Genomic DNA, 14,188 nt, shown 5'->3' with positions numbered 1-14,188 from the left:
GTTTGGCTGTTACACCGCAGGTCCCTCGGCGTCAGCCTCCGCTGTGGCTTCTCTGCTGGGCTGGTGATGGAGGCGCTGGCCACGGAGCTGGGGGCCCTAACTCCGGAGCAAGCGGCGGCTCCTGTGAATACGGTGGAGGTCGGCGGCGGCCTGGGGTGGGCGGCAGCGGGGACCGACTGGCCGGCTGTTGGGGAAGGGGCGACACGCCTCGGGCCCTCCCGGAGGGGGCTGGGCTGGGCTGGGCTGGGCTGAGCTGAGCTGAGGTGAGGTGGAAGGAGACCACCTCTGCGCGCATGCGCAGAGTTCCCTACCTGCCTGCGCCGGTGGGCGCCGGGGGGGTCTACAGCGCATGCGCAGCATGTCGGCGAGGGGGTCTCTGCCCCGCGCTGCCCGCGGGCAGTTCCTCATGAACCCGAGCGCGGCCCATTGAGGTGCGGTCTCCGTCCCCTGTGTTTGCCCGGCCTGTATCCTGCAAACACGAGCAAAGAGGTTCCTGCCCTCAGCGGCAGTTCCTTTAAAGTTTGCTAATTGCCTCACGTGGGGAGAGGGAGGAGATGAAGGCCGTGTTTCAGGTCTCTTTGGCTGGACTGGGCTTTTTGTGTAGAAAGAGCACATCAGAAATGGAGCCCAAGAGCCTTGTGCTGTGTTTTGCCATGAATTCCTCTACGTGCTCCTGCACCGTGAGGGACAACGTTACACCATAACTACAGCATTGCATGTACTTCTAAATGCTGAATGTCAAACTAAAATTATGAGGTGCTGATGCTCTGTGAATATTATAGTATACTCTCTTCTGGAAGTGAGTGATGCCGCCTCATTCTGTGCTGTCTGATCCTACTCACCTTTGCCCGCCACCTGCATCTCTCATCCCAAATCTCGGGTGGGCTCCCCATGCCATGGGGGACAGGTGGGGCTGATGTAAGGTGATGTTCCCTGTGGTCATCAAAGAATAGCAATGAGGAAAAGTTTGTAGGAACTTTGATATACTTAGATTTGTCAGTACTTTGTTTAGATAGTTTTGCTAAATCTTTGTAGGAGTTAGGGTACTGGTAGGTTTTACAAGACTCATGCCTGCAAGTGCTGCTCCCAGAACTGAGATTCTTGCTATAAAGTAAAAGTTTTAGCAAGTCTTCCCTTGCCAGGAATATAATTTACAGTGTTACAGGACAAAAAAAAAAGTTAGTTGTTCTTAAATGAGGACACAGTAGTAAGGAATCTTCTAAGAAATATATGTTCTCACATAAGTTGCTTTTCTAAAAGACAATGTGGCACATATGGCTTATTAAGATGATCCAAGTAATCTCCCTGTTTTGCTTTTACTCATCTAGGTTGGCTTTGGACAGTCTTTTTTTTCTAAATGGCTCTGATTTTAAATAATGTTACTGTTTAAAAATAATAATAATTAAAAAAAAAAACAAAAAGCTCAAGCGTCTTAGATGTTTGGTCACTCTTTGGAAAGGTATTTCAAACTGTTTTTTGTTTTCAGGAAAAATGGAGACTTCTTCCAGCATTTCTAAAGGTTAGTGTTATGCACTCATTTCATGGCATGAATGCTTGGTCTCCTTTCTAACTTTACATTCCCCTCTTCTAGCTTTTGCTCTTTTCCAGAATACCTGTCCTCACCTTCTGTGTGGATTTTGCAATTTTTTTTTTTTTTTAGTTCCATGCAATTACGGATAAACTGGTTACATAGATTGGTTTCTTGATTAATTTACAGATTAATTTGTGGAGGCATCCTTTCAGAGGTTTGGATATTTGTATGGCTGTTCTCAATGAACAATGTATATGTGTAATGTGTCCAGATTATTTTACTCTTTACTGGCACTCGGAGACCCTATTCACTCGGAGACCCATTCACCCTATATAAGACTGATGTTAGGTTTGTAGTTGTGTTTGTCACAGGAAGCATAATCACAGATCTGGATTCTGCAAAGGCTTGAATATATATATATCTTCCCTCATGAAGTCAGAGCTTGACTGAACTCAAAGATTACTAGTGTCTTAGTTTCAGTGCTACTCGTATAATCTAGTATTAGTTGAAGGCACAGTTCTATATAAAATGCCATTGGATGTAATAACAGGACTAACAAACAGTTGGAAGCGAGGAAGGAGAAAGGCAGTAATGAAAATTATATCATAAAGATGGCAGGTAAAGTCTGTGATGTGCATAGGTACCTTCAGGGAATTGCAGCTACCTCTGCACCCGTCATCAGTCTTCGGAAACGGTGCCCACTTCAGCAAGGTTCTTTTCAGCCTCACTTTGTTAATTCCTTTCCTTCCCAGTTTCAATACCCGCACTTCGCTTTTTGTTGCACCCTTGAGTGTTTGATCCTGGCAGGAAAACAAAGTTCAGAAGTCAGTTAGGGATTGTGTGTGTTTTCACTTTGGTTCAGGGCTGTGAAGATGCTTCAGGGCCCCAATGAATCCTGTTTCTGTGTCTCTCCTAGCAACCACATGAACTTCCATTACAGACTTGAGCTAGTGATATTGTCTGAATTCTTGAGACTGTGAAAAAGGGAGGGCTGCTGATTGTGAGGTGCAATTTACTGTGTGCTTTGTGCCAAGTGTATCCATCCCACATTATTTCCAGCCAGTAAGCCCTTTACTCTGGGGCTGCTGATGGTGGTCTGGCCTTTCTGTTGTGTGTTGGTTTGTTTATGCCAGCAGTGACACAGTTACACAAAGCCATGTGCATTACAGTGTCCATAGTGTTTTCTTTCAATAAAGCTGTTGATATTGCCTCATAAAAAAATGGAAAGAACAAGCAGCCTGATTTCTAGGCACTAATAAATCCATAAGATTTTCTTGCCTGTATTGTGTAATGTGCAATGTTTTTGTAAATTGGGGAAACTGTTATCTAAAGACTTTTGCTCTGGAGTCATTCCTCCGTTGTCTTAATGCATGGAGGCTTCACTGGGCGGCTGGATTTGTCATTCTAAGCTTCCCATTTCCTTCTAATAATTTCAGAATGAACTGTTGCCTATCATGCAAACTATGTAAATGCATCTGTTTTCTGTATGAAGTTTTAAGTCTTGTAACATGTTAGTTGTCATGGGATGTTTCAAAGCTTAAAGCCCTCTGTGAGCATGTAAGTATAAGTGTCTCTATAAGCTAGCACTCCTTCCTTTTCAAGGCTGGATTTTGCACTGTAGTTAGGATAGTTACACCTTTTATTTCTGCAAATGCCAATCTATTAGCAAAATGAATTCTTCTCTTAGTATTCCTTCAAGCCAAAACCTTTTTTTCTTTGATCCCAGATCATTTTAATTAGTATAATCCCCCTTCTTTTGATTGCTCAAAATGCCTTAAACTTAAATCCTTGAAATGTACTGTATCAACTCATTACTTGGGGGAACAGGATACTGTTTATTCTGTGTGATATTACCCCTGGGCATGTTCTCTCTCTTCCTGCCTACAAATCAAACTCGGATTTCTGATGAGTGTCCTGCCCTCCTGTGACTGTTTCCTTGCTTATTGACTTCTCTCATTCACACCCCACTTCTGTTCCGTCTCCCCTGCCTCATTGGCCCTCCCTCTCATTCTTCTTTATGCCAGCTGCTCTTGTTAGGGTGCAGACAACTTCTTTCTCAAGCAGTACACATCGTTAGTTATACTATAAATGATTAAAATAATTTCAAAATAATGGCAAACTGATCAAATATTTTGACTTGCAATGGCTCTTGTTTGTTTATATGAATTTCTATTATATGAAAGTCTATTGGGTGTTTACTTTGTACAGTTACCGAACTACTTTTCTGACTCAAAGAACAATGGCAGCTCTGGTGTAAACCTGGAAATGTACAGTGCAGAACCAGACCAGTCGTCCAGGCACTTCTCAGAAGTTTGTCAACTGAAAGAATTTAGCACTGATCCAAAAGCACTTATAAATGCTTATATCTTAACTTCTGCCTTGTATGATTAATGTTATTGAAGCTAATTTTATTTGCTGCATGCATGTATTTTCCAGGTGAAAGGACTTGTCAAGCAGCACATAGACTCATTCAACTATTTCATCAATGTAGAGGTATGCTTTCTTGGTGGGAAGAGAGTAGCTCTTAGTGCTCAGAAAAGGTACGTGATTCTATTTTATTTCTTTTTTCCTCTCTAGATAAAGAAAATCATGAAGGCTAATGAAAAAGTTACAAGTGATGCTGACCCAATGTGGTACTTGAAGTAAGCATGAAATGATTTCCATATCAGTAGTAGCATGGGTTTCCATATCAGTTGTAGCATGTGTAGTATCTCATGGGTTTGTTATTGGCTATAAAATGTTTATAGGCATCTGTGTAGGTATAAATCAAGAGAGTATTTTCCATGACTTATCTCTTATTTGGAGCATTGAAAGATGGGAAGATTTAAAGAATAATCATGTGAAGCAGACTTAATAGCTAGCTGTTAACAATACCTTATGTCACCATTTTTCTGTAATTTAGTGGTCTCGGATGACAGATAGGAGTTTCTTTTTGTCTATTTGCAAAGGTAACTTGGGGTCTATTGCATGTGCAGTTTAAATTTTAACTAATTAGAACACAGCTCAAATACATTGAGTTACTGTGGGAAGAATCATTGCCCATTATTAATCAACCTACGTTCATCAAAGTAACTTCATTTTTCAGTATATGTAGGGTTCTGCTTCCTTCATGTCGCCTGAAAAGTATTTGGCTCATTCCTCATTTTGGAACTGTTTGTATTACAGATACCTCAATATTTATGTGGGTACTCCAGACGTGGAAGAAAGCTTCAATGTGACACGACCTGTATCACCTCATGAGGTATTAAAGTTTGCATCTGTCTTGTTTGTTTGTTTGATCTTGGGAATGTCTTGGATAGTAGCTGCGTATAACTTTACTTTGAGTACGTGCGTGCTACGTTAGGTGATACAATGCATGCCACCATCACTGTAGAAAGAAGCCTCAGATTTAAAAATCGTGTAATAATTTTTTTTAATTTGATTTTTTAATTTTTTTTTTCTGACGTGTGTGAATAGCTGTATTCAGTGTTTCATGGTAGCTGTATTTGAGTGGGTTTCCATGAAAGTAGTGACAAGTACTTCTCTTGATTAATCTTGTGGCTCTCCTTATGACAGAGCTGAAGTCCTCACACTACAATGTAGTGTTCTTAGATGTTTTTATGAACTCCTTTTTAATATTAGCCTTGCCACTGTCTGCACCATAGGTCACTTCAGTCTCCCTTTCCCTCCCAGTCTTCTTAGGGAACGTATCTCTGATTTTTTGCTCATAGTTTTTAAGTCTGAGTCAGAGAGCAAACACAGAAACTTTGAGCAGAAACAGATGGAAGTTGATAAAATTATAAGAAACTGCAAAAGAACATTAGTCTTATGGGGAGTATATTTAACTTCTTTGCACTGCTGTGAGCATGTAGGTTAACAAATGGATTGTGTACTTCTGGAATAAAGATGCATGTTGGAAAGCAAATGCTGCTGTGACTGAAATCAGAGAGTCTGTTGCTTTTGGCAGGATATAAGGTAGCTTCTGTACATATAAGCAAGCCATAAACTAAGATAAGGTTTGGACCTTTTAGGATTGCTTCCAGATATCTAAAGCCATTCAGTTCCCTTCAGAGATTGCTCAGGAACAAAGTATTCCTCTTCTGCCGCTGTGCTTTGAGATTTATACCACTGTGACAGAGGTACTGACAACCTCTTTTTGGCCTCAGAATGGGGACTGAACTTGGAACTTGCACTCATTTACCTCCACACAACCTGTTGTCAACCTAATAAATCAGTTCACATATCAGATGCTTTTTTCCTTGCTATATACAGTTGATACTTGAAGTTGGATTGTTTTTTTTTTGTGTAGTATATGTGGAACACTTTATCATAAAATACATTCTGTGCTTTGGAGAAATTTTGTAAAAAAAAAAAAAAAAAAAAAAAAAGTCATGTAGTGGTTGCCTCTTGTGCATAGCCATGTTTCTGTCTCCAGTGACCTGACTCAAATCTCATTTAGTCTGATGGAAGGATTTTAAGAAAGGCAAATAACTCAGCCATCAACAGTGCAATTAGATGTAATACAGGACAGTTCATGCATCTCACAAATGTGTAGCTAACGTTAGATCAGTAGATATGAACATGCACAAAATGCAACGGAAAAGATTTTTTATATATAAATGAAATTGCATGCAAAAAATTGTTCGTGGCCAACAACTCGTATCCAGGAATCCAGGTATGGGAATGCTTGCTTACTTTATAACTAAAGTGACTGTACATGCAGAAGAGTGCAAAATAAATGCTTCATAGAGCACATTGACCTTGAATTTAGAATAACCTACTCTCGCATCTCAGATATATCCTCCTTGATGCTTAATGCTAGTGCATCATTTCTCTTTTTTTTTTCAGTGTGTTATACACATGTGAAGGCCATAGTTATTTCTTAAATAGGTTGCTGATCAGGTTAAACCAGGGGTGCAATTTAAAAAAAAAACCAACCAACCAACCAAAAAAGATTGGATACTTAGGCGTATGTCATTACATTTCTCTGTTAGAGGCTTATAAAATTCCTTCCCAAAGACACCTAAAATGATCAGATTTTCATAAGGATCTAAGTATTTTACCTATTTTCAACCAAATTTGGGAGTTTTTGTCCTTGGTTTCCTTGAAGATCAAGTCATGCCTGTCTTACTTCTAGGTGTCTACTGTAAGGAGAAGTTACCTCAAGGAAGGTGATACAAAAATACAAGTGCTGGAATATTGCACTGCGTAATTCTTATTTTATATCTGTGTCTTGTGTGGACAAAGCACACTCAAAGAATCCCAAAGCCTTTTTTTCTCCAAGTAATACCAATGAAGCTGTCTAACTCTCCTTCACATGCAGTTCTTATCGGAGTTTCATGAACTATTATTATAGATAAATTTAAAGTAATTAGAAAATTGAAATATTCGCAGTTACTTTTAAATTTGATGAAGTTGCTGGGACCACAAGGGGACCTAGTTTCCTACAAGTCACAGCTTGAAAACTGCTGGTGCACATCAGTATTTTATTACTAGAGAAGTGGTTAACTTTTTAATGTGAAGAGAAGGAGCATCCAGTTTGCAATGATTCTTGAAGCATATTTTTCCATACAGTTGCATCTTCAATGCACAGTGCAATCTTAATTGCCTTTTATTAATGTATAATCAATACACTGAAAGACTATAGAACCATAAACACACAAGTCTGAATACTGATAAACCTATAATCCTGGAGCTCAAAGGTATAGATGCTCGGTGAGGTCACGAATGACCTGCTGTGAGTATTCAGCAAATGCAGTAAACCTTGTTGTGCATGAAGATATGCAATACCTTAAGGGCTGGCAACATAGTCATAGAGTGAGGTTGGGAAGAGCAGGCCAGAAAGATTGGGTTAGAAATGAATGAGCCTTGAGCTATATAATGTCCTAGATATGTATATGCTGCTTCTCTTGCTGTCTGAGGAATTTGCAAACAAATTCTGGGAATCTTTACAGGAAGTGATACTGTAGTGAGCCTTCTGGAAGTCATCTTTAGAAACGGTACCATACAGTGAGATTTGCTCATTCTATTAATAAGGTTGCACAGTGTGTCTTACTCTCGTGTGTTTCCCTTCTATCAAACTTCATATGACAGCACAACTCTTCAGCTGTTGAGAGTCTTCATATAGAAATGTCCCTGAGCTGAGCACTGCTCTCAGAGCCTGTGGCATAGTATGGTCTTTGTGTCAGCTCTGCTGATGAGGCTTGTTTGTTTAATTAAACGGTTTAGAAGTTATGCTCTGCAGTGCTGTCCTGTGAAGACACAGATCCTCTGGCTGCTTTTGAAACATCACAGTAATTGTATTTGGGGTTTTTTTGGTTTTGTTTTAAACAGGAGACTCTGTCAAACATAGTCCAGGTACCATGAAGACTTTGGTCAAGCTTCGCTTTGCTTGATTCCTTTGTGCGGACTTACAGGAGACAGGGCAAACACGGGATGTTTTAAGAGAGACACTTCAGCTTCTAAGCCAACATCTAACCACGTGACTGTTCTCCTTTTAGTGCCGCCTGAGAGACATGACTTATTCTGCCCCGATTACAGTGGATATTGAATATACACGAGGTAGCCAGAGGATCATACGCAATGCATTACCCATTGGCAGGTAAGGTACCGTATGTCAAGCTTCTGGTATTAGTTTTCATTTGCTGCTGTGTTGGGAAGAGTTTTTACTGCAAAATAAATATCAGCTAACCTTGCTTCCTTGTTAAAAGAAACAGTGAGCAGGCAACTCTTGATGAACAGCTGTACAGGATGTGATTGTTAGGTTCTAAGATTTTGTTTTGCAATAGCTTCTGGAAATCTGTCTCCTTCCAAAGAAGGACGGATATAAGGATGGTTGTTGTCTATGTTTGTATTGATATAAAACCAAAGAGGGAAATATATGAAAGAATACTGGAGCTGCAAGTCGCTTTACTGCAAAATGAAAATAATCATGTTTGCTTTGTAGCCAAATTACTCAGTCTTTCATACATAATATGTAGAGATACGTGTGTGGAAGGTGGATGGTAAAACCAGTAAAGTGAGCATTAGTCCTTCTGTACAAGGTTAAGCTCTCCTTTAAAATTGATTTTGTAGAGACAAGGCTGAGCTTCGTGCAGAAATGTTGAGGTTTTTTTGATGGTTTTGTTTTTCTAAAGGCTGTCAAATGACTTGAAGTTATTAGCATTGTGAATGACATCTTATTTCTTAAAGAAAAAATAATGTGCCTTAGGGAGAAAAACAAGCTCTTAACCATACCAAAAAGGCAAAATACCTGGCAGTTCTAGCATTTAGTGAAAGCAAAATTCCATTTTAAAGGCAGTAAAGATGTCTGTCTTTTGTAGACAAGGTTTCTTAAAGACCAACCCTGCTGGCTTTAAAGGTCAGTGCCTTACAGAGATTTACTGTGTGACTCTGCGTCTTACCAAAGGTGGAATACTGGCAGGAAAGAGAAGGTAGATACTTAAGGAGCTACACTTTTTGTAGTGAAATTTTAAGCTTTCATATAAAAAAAAAAAATACTCTAACTCTGTCAATAGAACATGATACACAGTAATGCATTTACAAAACCAAGCTTCTGTAGCTGTAATAACAATTTATTGTTCTAAGTAATTTCTTAAGAAAATAAAAGATTTTAAAAGACCATCTAAATTTGAGTCCTTTGAATTATTTCATGGTGTGTGCTATAGGCAAAGGATAAAGTTCAAGTAAATGTGCATTTTCACCAAAATATGTTATCAATTTGTATACAGAAGACAGTACTTTAAAGGATAAGTTACAGCTAAAAGAAGCACAACAAAAACTAGTCTAGGCATTTGTCTACATCTCTCTTTAAAAAAAAAAATAATGGGGTGAAGGAGACTTGTAAAGCATTCATAATATACTGGAAGACACTAAATTACTGCACAGCAGTAGTACGTTGCATCTTACGTTAAGGCCTGTTCCTGTAAATTCTTCTCTTTCTCCTATGAAGTAAGGTCACAGCAAAAAAAGTAAATATTCTTTATTAAAAAATAAAGTTATGTCATCTGACTGGTTCTAAGGGCATACATGCAAAAAGTCTTTTTGCTGTTAAAAACCATTAATATCCAGTTATTTTTTCCATGGAAAATAATTTTCCTCATCCATCCCTAGTATTATGCTGGTTACCTTTTGCCAGTTTAGTATATACAATGCTCGTTTGACATGTGGTTCAGACTGCGACAGGAAAGCTGTATGTTCTTTCCTCTCTTATTTCTGTTGTTTGGCAGAGTCACTGATAACCTGTGTGTGTTAGAAACAAAAAAACCCAGGGCAATATTTTTGTGTCTTTAAAAAGGAAAATTTCCTTTGAATGTTTAATAGCATTCTAAATTAGCGTACCCATTTTCTGTGTCTTTATGCACAGAAATTCAATACCTTTATTTTCCCTTTTTCTTTTTTTTATTTTCTTCCCGTTCTTCCTGATAACTTCAGATATTTAAAAAATTAGGTTCTGTCCTCAAAAGGAGGATGTGTTAGCTGCAAAATATTTTATTGTTTGCAAGTGAAATAACAAATAGATACGTGGTGACATCTGTTTCACTGGAGTTTTCAGTGATGGCATTTACGTGCTCCATTTTGACTTTCCTTATGCCAACTGGTTACTGTTTCTGATATAAATAACCAATGCATTAGGCTTATCGTGTGTGATATACAAGATTATGATTGTCATATGAAGCTTCTTATCTCTAGGCAACACTTTCTCAGTGAAATGACTGAAGCAAGTAGGTTATCTGTATAGAGCATGGTAGTGACAAGATAGCTTTTTATCCTCTTGAAAAATACAGAATTTTCAGTTCATCAGTTTCCTTTTAAGATGTAAAAATATGAAAATGGCCGAGAAATTCAAATAATTGATAAGATTTGAATAAAGAAATATAACTTTGTTAGCAAAAGCTGCCTAATCTTAATTTTTGTTGGAGTAATTTTGAATGAAATATCTCTGAGGTTATAAATAGTTGCAGAGTAAACTCATGTATAAATTTTGTCAAAATATGTCTTAGCAAAAACCTGGAACGTTGACCTTACAAAGGCTATCCACCAAAGAGTGAAATTCTGTAAGCTGGATCGAAAGTCCACTTTTTTGTAGAAGAAACTAAAGGGCATGGAGGTCTTTTGGTAGATGTAGTGATAAGCTGTTTTTATTTTGTGCAAAATGCAGCTTTTTCTTCGGAAGTAAAACATGCTGTCTTTCAAAAGTTTTAATGAAAAATCTGAGAGTGAAAAGGTACGTTATGAAGCTGACTATAAAAGTACTCTTTTTAATAACAACTGCAAAATCATTGCTAGTTAGTTGTTGAATAAGCCAAATTCCTAGTAAGACTGCAGTGTAAACATGCAAAACCAAATGAACGTGAACATTTCCTGTCTTCATCACAGGATGATAGAATAATTCAAGTTGGAAGAGACCTCAGGAGGTGTCTAGTACAACCTCCTGCTCAAAATGGGGTCAGCTCTGTGGTCAGACTGGGTTGCTCAGTGCTTTATCCTGTCAGGTCCTGAAGACCTCCATGGATGGAGACTGCCCAGCTTCTCTGCGCAGCTTGTTCCACTGCTTGACTGTCCTCATGGTGAAGAAGTTTAGCCTTATAGCCAGACTGTGCATCTTAGTTTCGCTTTTTTTTCCTCCCTAAGCGTAGAATTTGTTTTTATTTTCTTGGCATATTTTTCCACCACTTCATGTTGCTTCACAGAATGCTTGCTGCAGGCTTCTGTGCTAAGACACCAGAGAAATGAGAGCTACTGCTGGGGAAACGTCATGCCTAAGTTATGTATTAGAGGCACTGTCTCTCTGCAGCCATAAGGTGTGATTGCTTTGTGGGAAATCAAATCTGAACTAGCTTTTTCTAATTAAAACTTGTAACAGTGGATCTGCAATGGCATGTTCTTCAGTGCAGACTGTACTGTTTTTGGGGACCAGGAGTCTTTGCACTAGTAATTATTGGCCTTGGTGACTGTGCTTGTCATGGATGCCTGTAGTAGCTGCACAAAAATCAAATAGGAAGTCTACAGTTTCTGCCAGTAGATGTCCAATTTCAGGTCTCTCTTTTCAAACTACATGTTCAATGAAATAAGCTGGGATTAAAGGAAAAACCTGTTGTTCATAGCTTGCATGTGTTCTAATTACCATAAACTTGTTTTGTCTAGTTTGTTCAGCATGTTTTTTGTTCTGAATGTGACTATTCATATTTTTCTATCTGAAGCTAAAGTAAAAGTGTAACTGGTTTTCTTGCAGGATGCCTATAATGCTGCGTAGTTCCAATTGTGTCCTTACTGGGAAAACTCCAGCAGAATTTGCCAAACTTAACGAATGTCCTTTAGATCCAGGTACATTTGCACTCACGTTCTTTTTTCCCCATCTGTGCTTTTAGTTTTAAATCTTTTTCGCAAAGAAATACCCCGTTGGTATGTTTCCTGCCACTGTAAAGTCGTTGTGGGAAGTTCTCAAGTGTATGCTTGTAACTAAAAGAAATCAGTAGGCTTTTGAAAATAGTAAATGGTTGATAGCATGGAGTGTTTGTATTTGCAGATAGAGTTTTCAACCACAAAAACAATACACCAAAATTTTGAAAAAGTTGAGAAGTGTATATAGGATTGTGCTATAGAGAAATGTATATAGTAATGTTATATGGGAACAGAGGTGGAGTTCGTTCATGAAAATGAAGTGGGTCAGGGGAGAGCAGAGTATAATGGTGTCCTCCAGAGTGGGAACTCTCATTTGTTGCCTTTTGTAAAGCAAGAATAAAGTGTTACATGATAATATTTGACACATAGAGAGGAGATGAAGGGTTATAACAAGCAACTTCTTTGGTTTTTATCTGCTGCCTTTGAAGCACGCACTGGATCTGTGCTGTGCTTGCTTGTGATGGCAAGATGCAGTGACAGGACGTGCTGCGCTGGAGGAGCATTAATAGATAGCTACAGTTTAAGGGAGGAATCTAACATGGCTCATGTGAAGATTCCTAATATTGTCTTAGACACAACAGGGGTATTAAAAATGCATTTTTAAAAGTAATACAAAAGAAATTTCTCCCTGGAGTGCTGGAGAGAGCAAGTTGGTAATTACAGAAGACTTCCTCTCTATTTGATACCAATCATCTGAAATGGCCAGTTCTTTTTTGATGTCCTTATGATATACCCTTCTGACAGGCAGTATTTTTAGCTAATTTGTAGAACTAACAATTCTATAACATCTTTTAATAAGTATGGTTATCTTACAGGTTTAGGGTTTTTTACAGCTTTGCAGTTTTTGGACTGCCTGTGAGTTCTTGCTGTCCGAGTACTTCCCAGTTAAAGTCTTAGATCCCGAATACTATGTGTAAGCCTAGCAAAACTTCTCTTTAGTCTACTGGAACATTTTCATAGTTATTATAGGTTCCACACAGAGTTTGTTCCTTACTCTTTTAAGGGAGAATTTACTCTCCTGTTTTGTCCTTTGTGTACTTACTGTTTACTTTCTAATAATTTATATTCAAAGACATATTGAAGGAGGTCAGTAAGGTGCAAGGGTATTGACATGCAAAATCTTTCTTTTCTATTGAATAGGTGGCTATTTCATTGTTAAAGGTGTAGAGAAAGTCATTCTTATTCAAGAGCAGTTATCCAAAAACAGAATCATTGTGGAAGCTGATAGAAAAGGCACAGTTGGCGCTTCTGTTACCAGGTATGGTAAATGCGTGCGATTACATAAAGGAGATAAACCCAAAGCTTTAAAAGTTCACTGTTGTAGTTGAAGTAGCTGTGTAGTCTTCTTCCTAGTATAGTTTAATGGGAAAAAAGCTGTAGACATCCAATGCACATCTCTTGGTACTGTCATTTTGTACGCTAAAACATCAATCCCAAAATCAGTTAGTGCAGTATTCCCACAAAAATCAGTGGGGGTGCTCATATGCTTCAGGAATCATCCCAGACTAGGAAAAGCACGTTCTAATTTTTAACATAACAAAGTGCACTTCCTAATTGACAGTGTTTGGTCTCATTTTGCAGCAAGTAACATGAAGTTATTGCAGTGGAAATTGGATGTAACCTTTTGTCTGACTCTCTAAATCAAATTGGTGTAAAAGCTTTTAAAGGCACTTGAGAAGGAAACAAAAATAAAATATTTTTGTACTACACAAATTACGGAAAATGGCAAGGTAGTCTAAATTTGGCCTTTCCTCCTCGACTGAATTTATTTATATTTTGTTTGCCTTTTGGCTTTGTTTTTAAGCTGCATGTGGTATAATATGGTGCTTGTCACTGTTCAGTGTGAGGGCTGTTTTTTCTTCTCCAGGGGCACCTCACATATCTCTCCTAGCTCCTTTACTGTTCCACAGTAAGCTTAGATGAGGTTAAACGTACAACACAAAGTACCATTATCTCATTACTGTTGTTGCCGCAATACTTGTGCACAGTTTGACCTAACTGGTTACATCCAAGTCGATGACAAAAGCATGCAAAGATGATTTTGAAAAGTACAGGCTTCTACTTGCTTAAGTCGAATATTGATCTTCCCCATCACAGGTGATAATACCCTATTACCTTGGAGTTACGGGGTGATGTCTGGCTGTTTTAATGTAATTTTTACAAGAGCAGAAAGTGGCATTAATTCAGCTGAAAGATTGCTCAAGCTTGATAAGTTTTGTACAGGAGATTCTGGAAGTGTCAGTGCAAACTTTCTGTTGGACATAACATATTTTT

The 14,188-nt window shown here is 38.5% G+C and overlaps 1 protein-coding gene across 1 annotated transcript in view; it reads left to right on the top strand.

The window, feature by feature from the left end:
• The window catches only part of POLR3B (RNA polymerase III subunit B), an 82,942-nt gene continuing 68,754 nt past the window's right edge, over positions 1-14,188 (top strand). The window contains exons 1-8 of the mRNA XM_075501946.1: positions 1-138; positions 1,487-1,519; positions 3,968-4,024; positions 4,109-4,173; positions 4,697-4,772; positions 8,011-8,111; positions 11,745-11,836; positions 13,055-13,172. Coding sequence (XP_075358061.1) covers positions 67-138; positions 1,487-1,519; positions 3,968-4,024; positions 4,109-4,173; positions 4,697-4,772; positions 8,011-8,111; positions 11,745-11,836; positions 13,055-13,172 — 614 coding nt within the window. The 5' untranslated portion in view covers positions 1-66. The remainder of the gene's footprint in view (positions 139-1,486; positions 1,520-3,967; positions 4,025-4,108; positions 4,174-4,696; positions 4,773-8,010; positions 8,112-11,744; positions 11,837-13,054; positions 13,173-14,188) is intronic.

Source organism: Mycteria americana, chromosome 1 (genome assembly GCF_035582795.1).
Source record: "Mycteria americana isolate JAX WOST 10 ecotype Jacksonville Zoo and Gardens chromosome 1, USCA_MyAme_1.0, whole genome shotgun sequence".
Lineage (NCBI taxonomy): Eukaryota > Metazoa > Chordata > Aves > Ciconiiformes > Ciconiidae > Mycteria > Mycteria americana.
The sequence above is the reverse complement of the archived record's forward strand: the minus strand, read 5'-3'. Positions and strand labels throughout refer to the sequence as shown.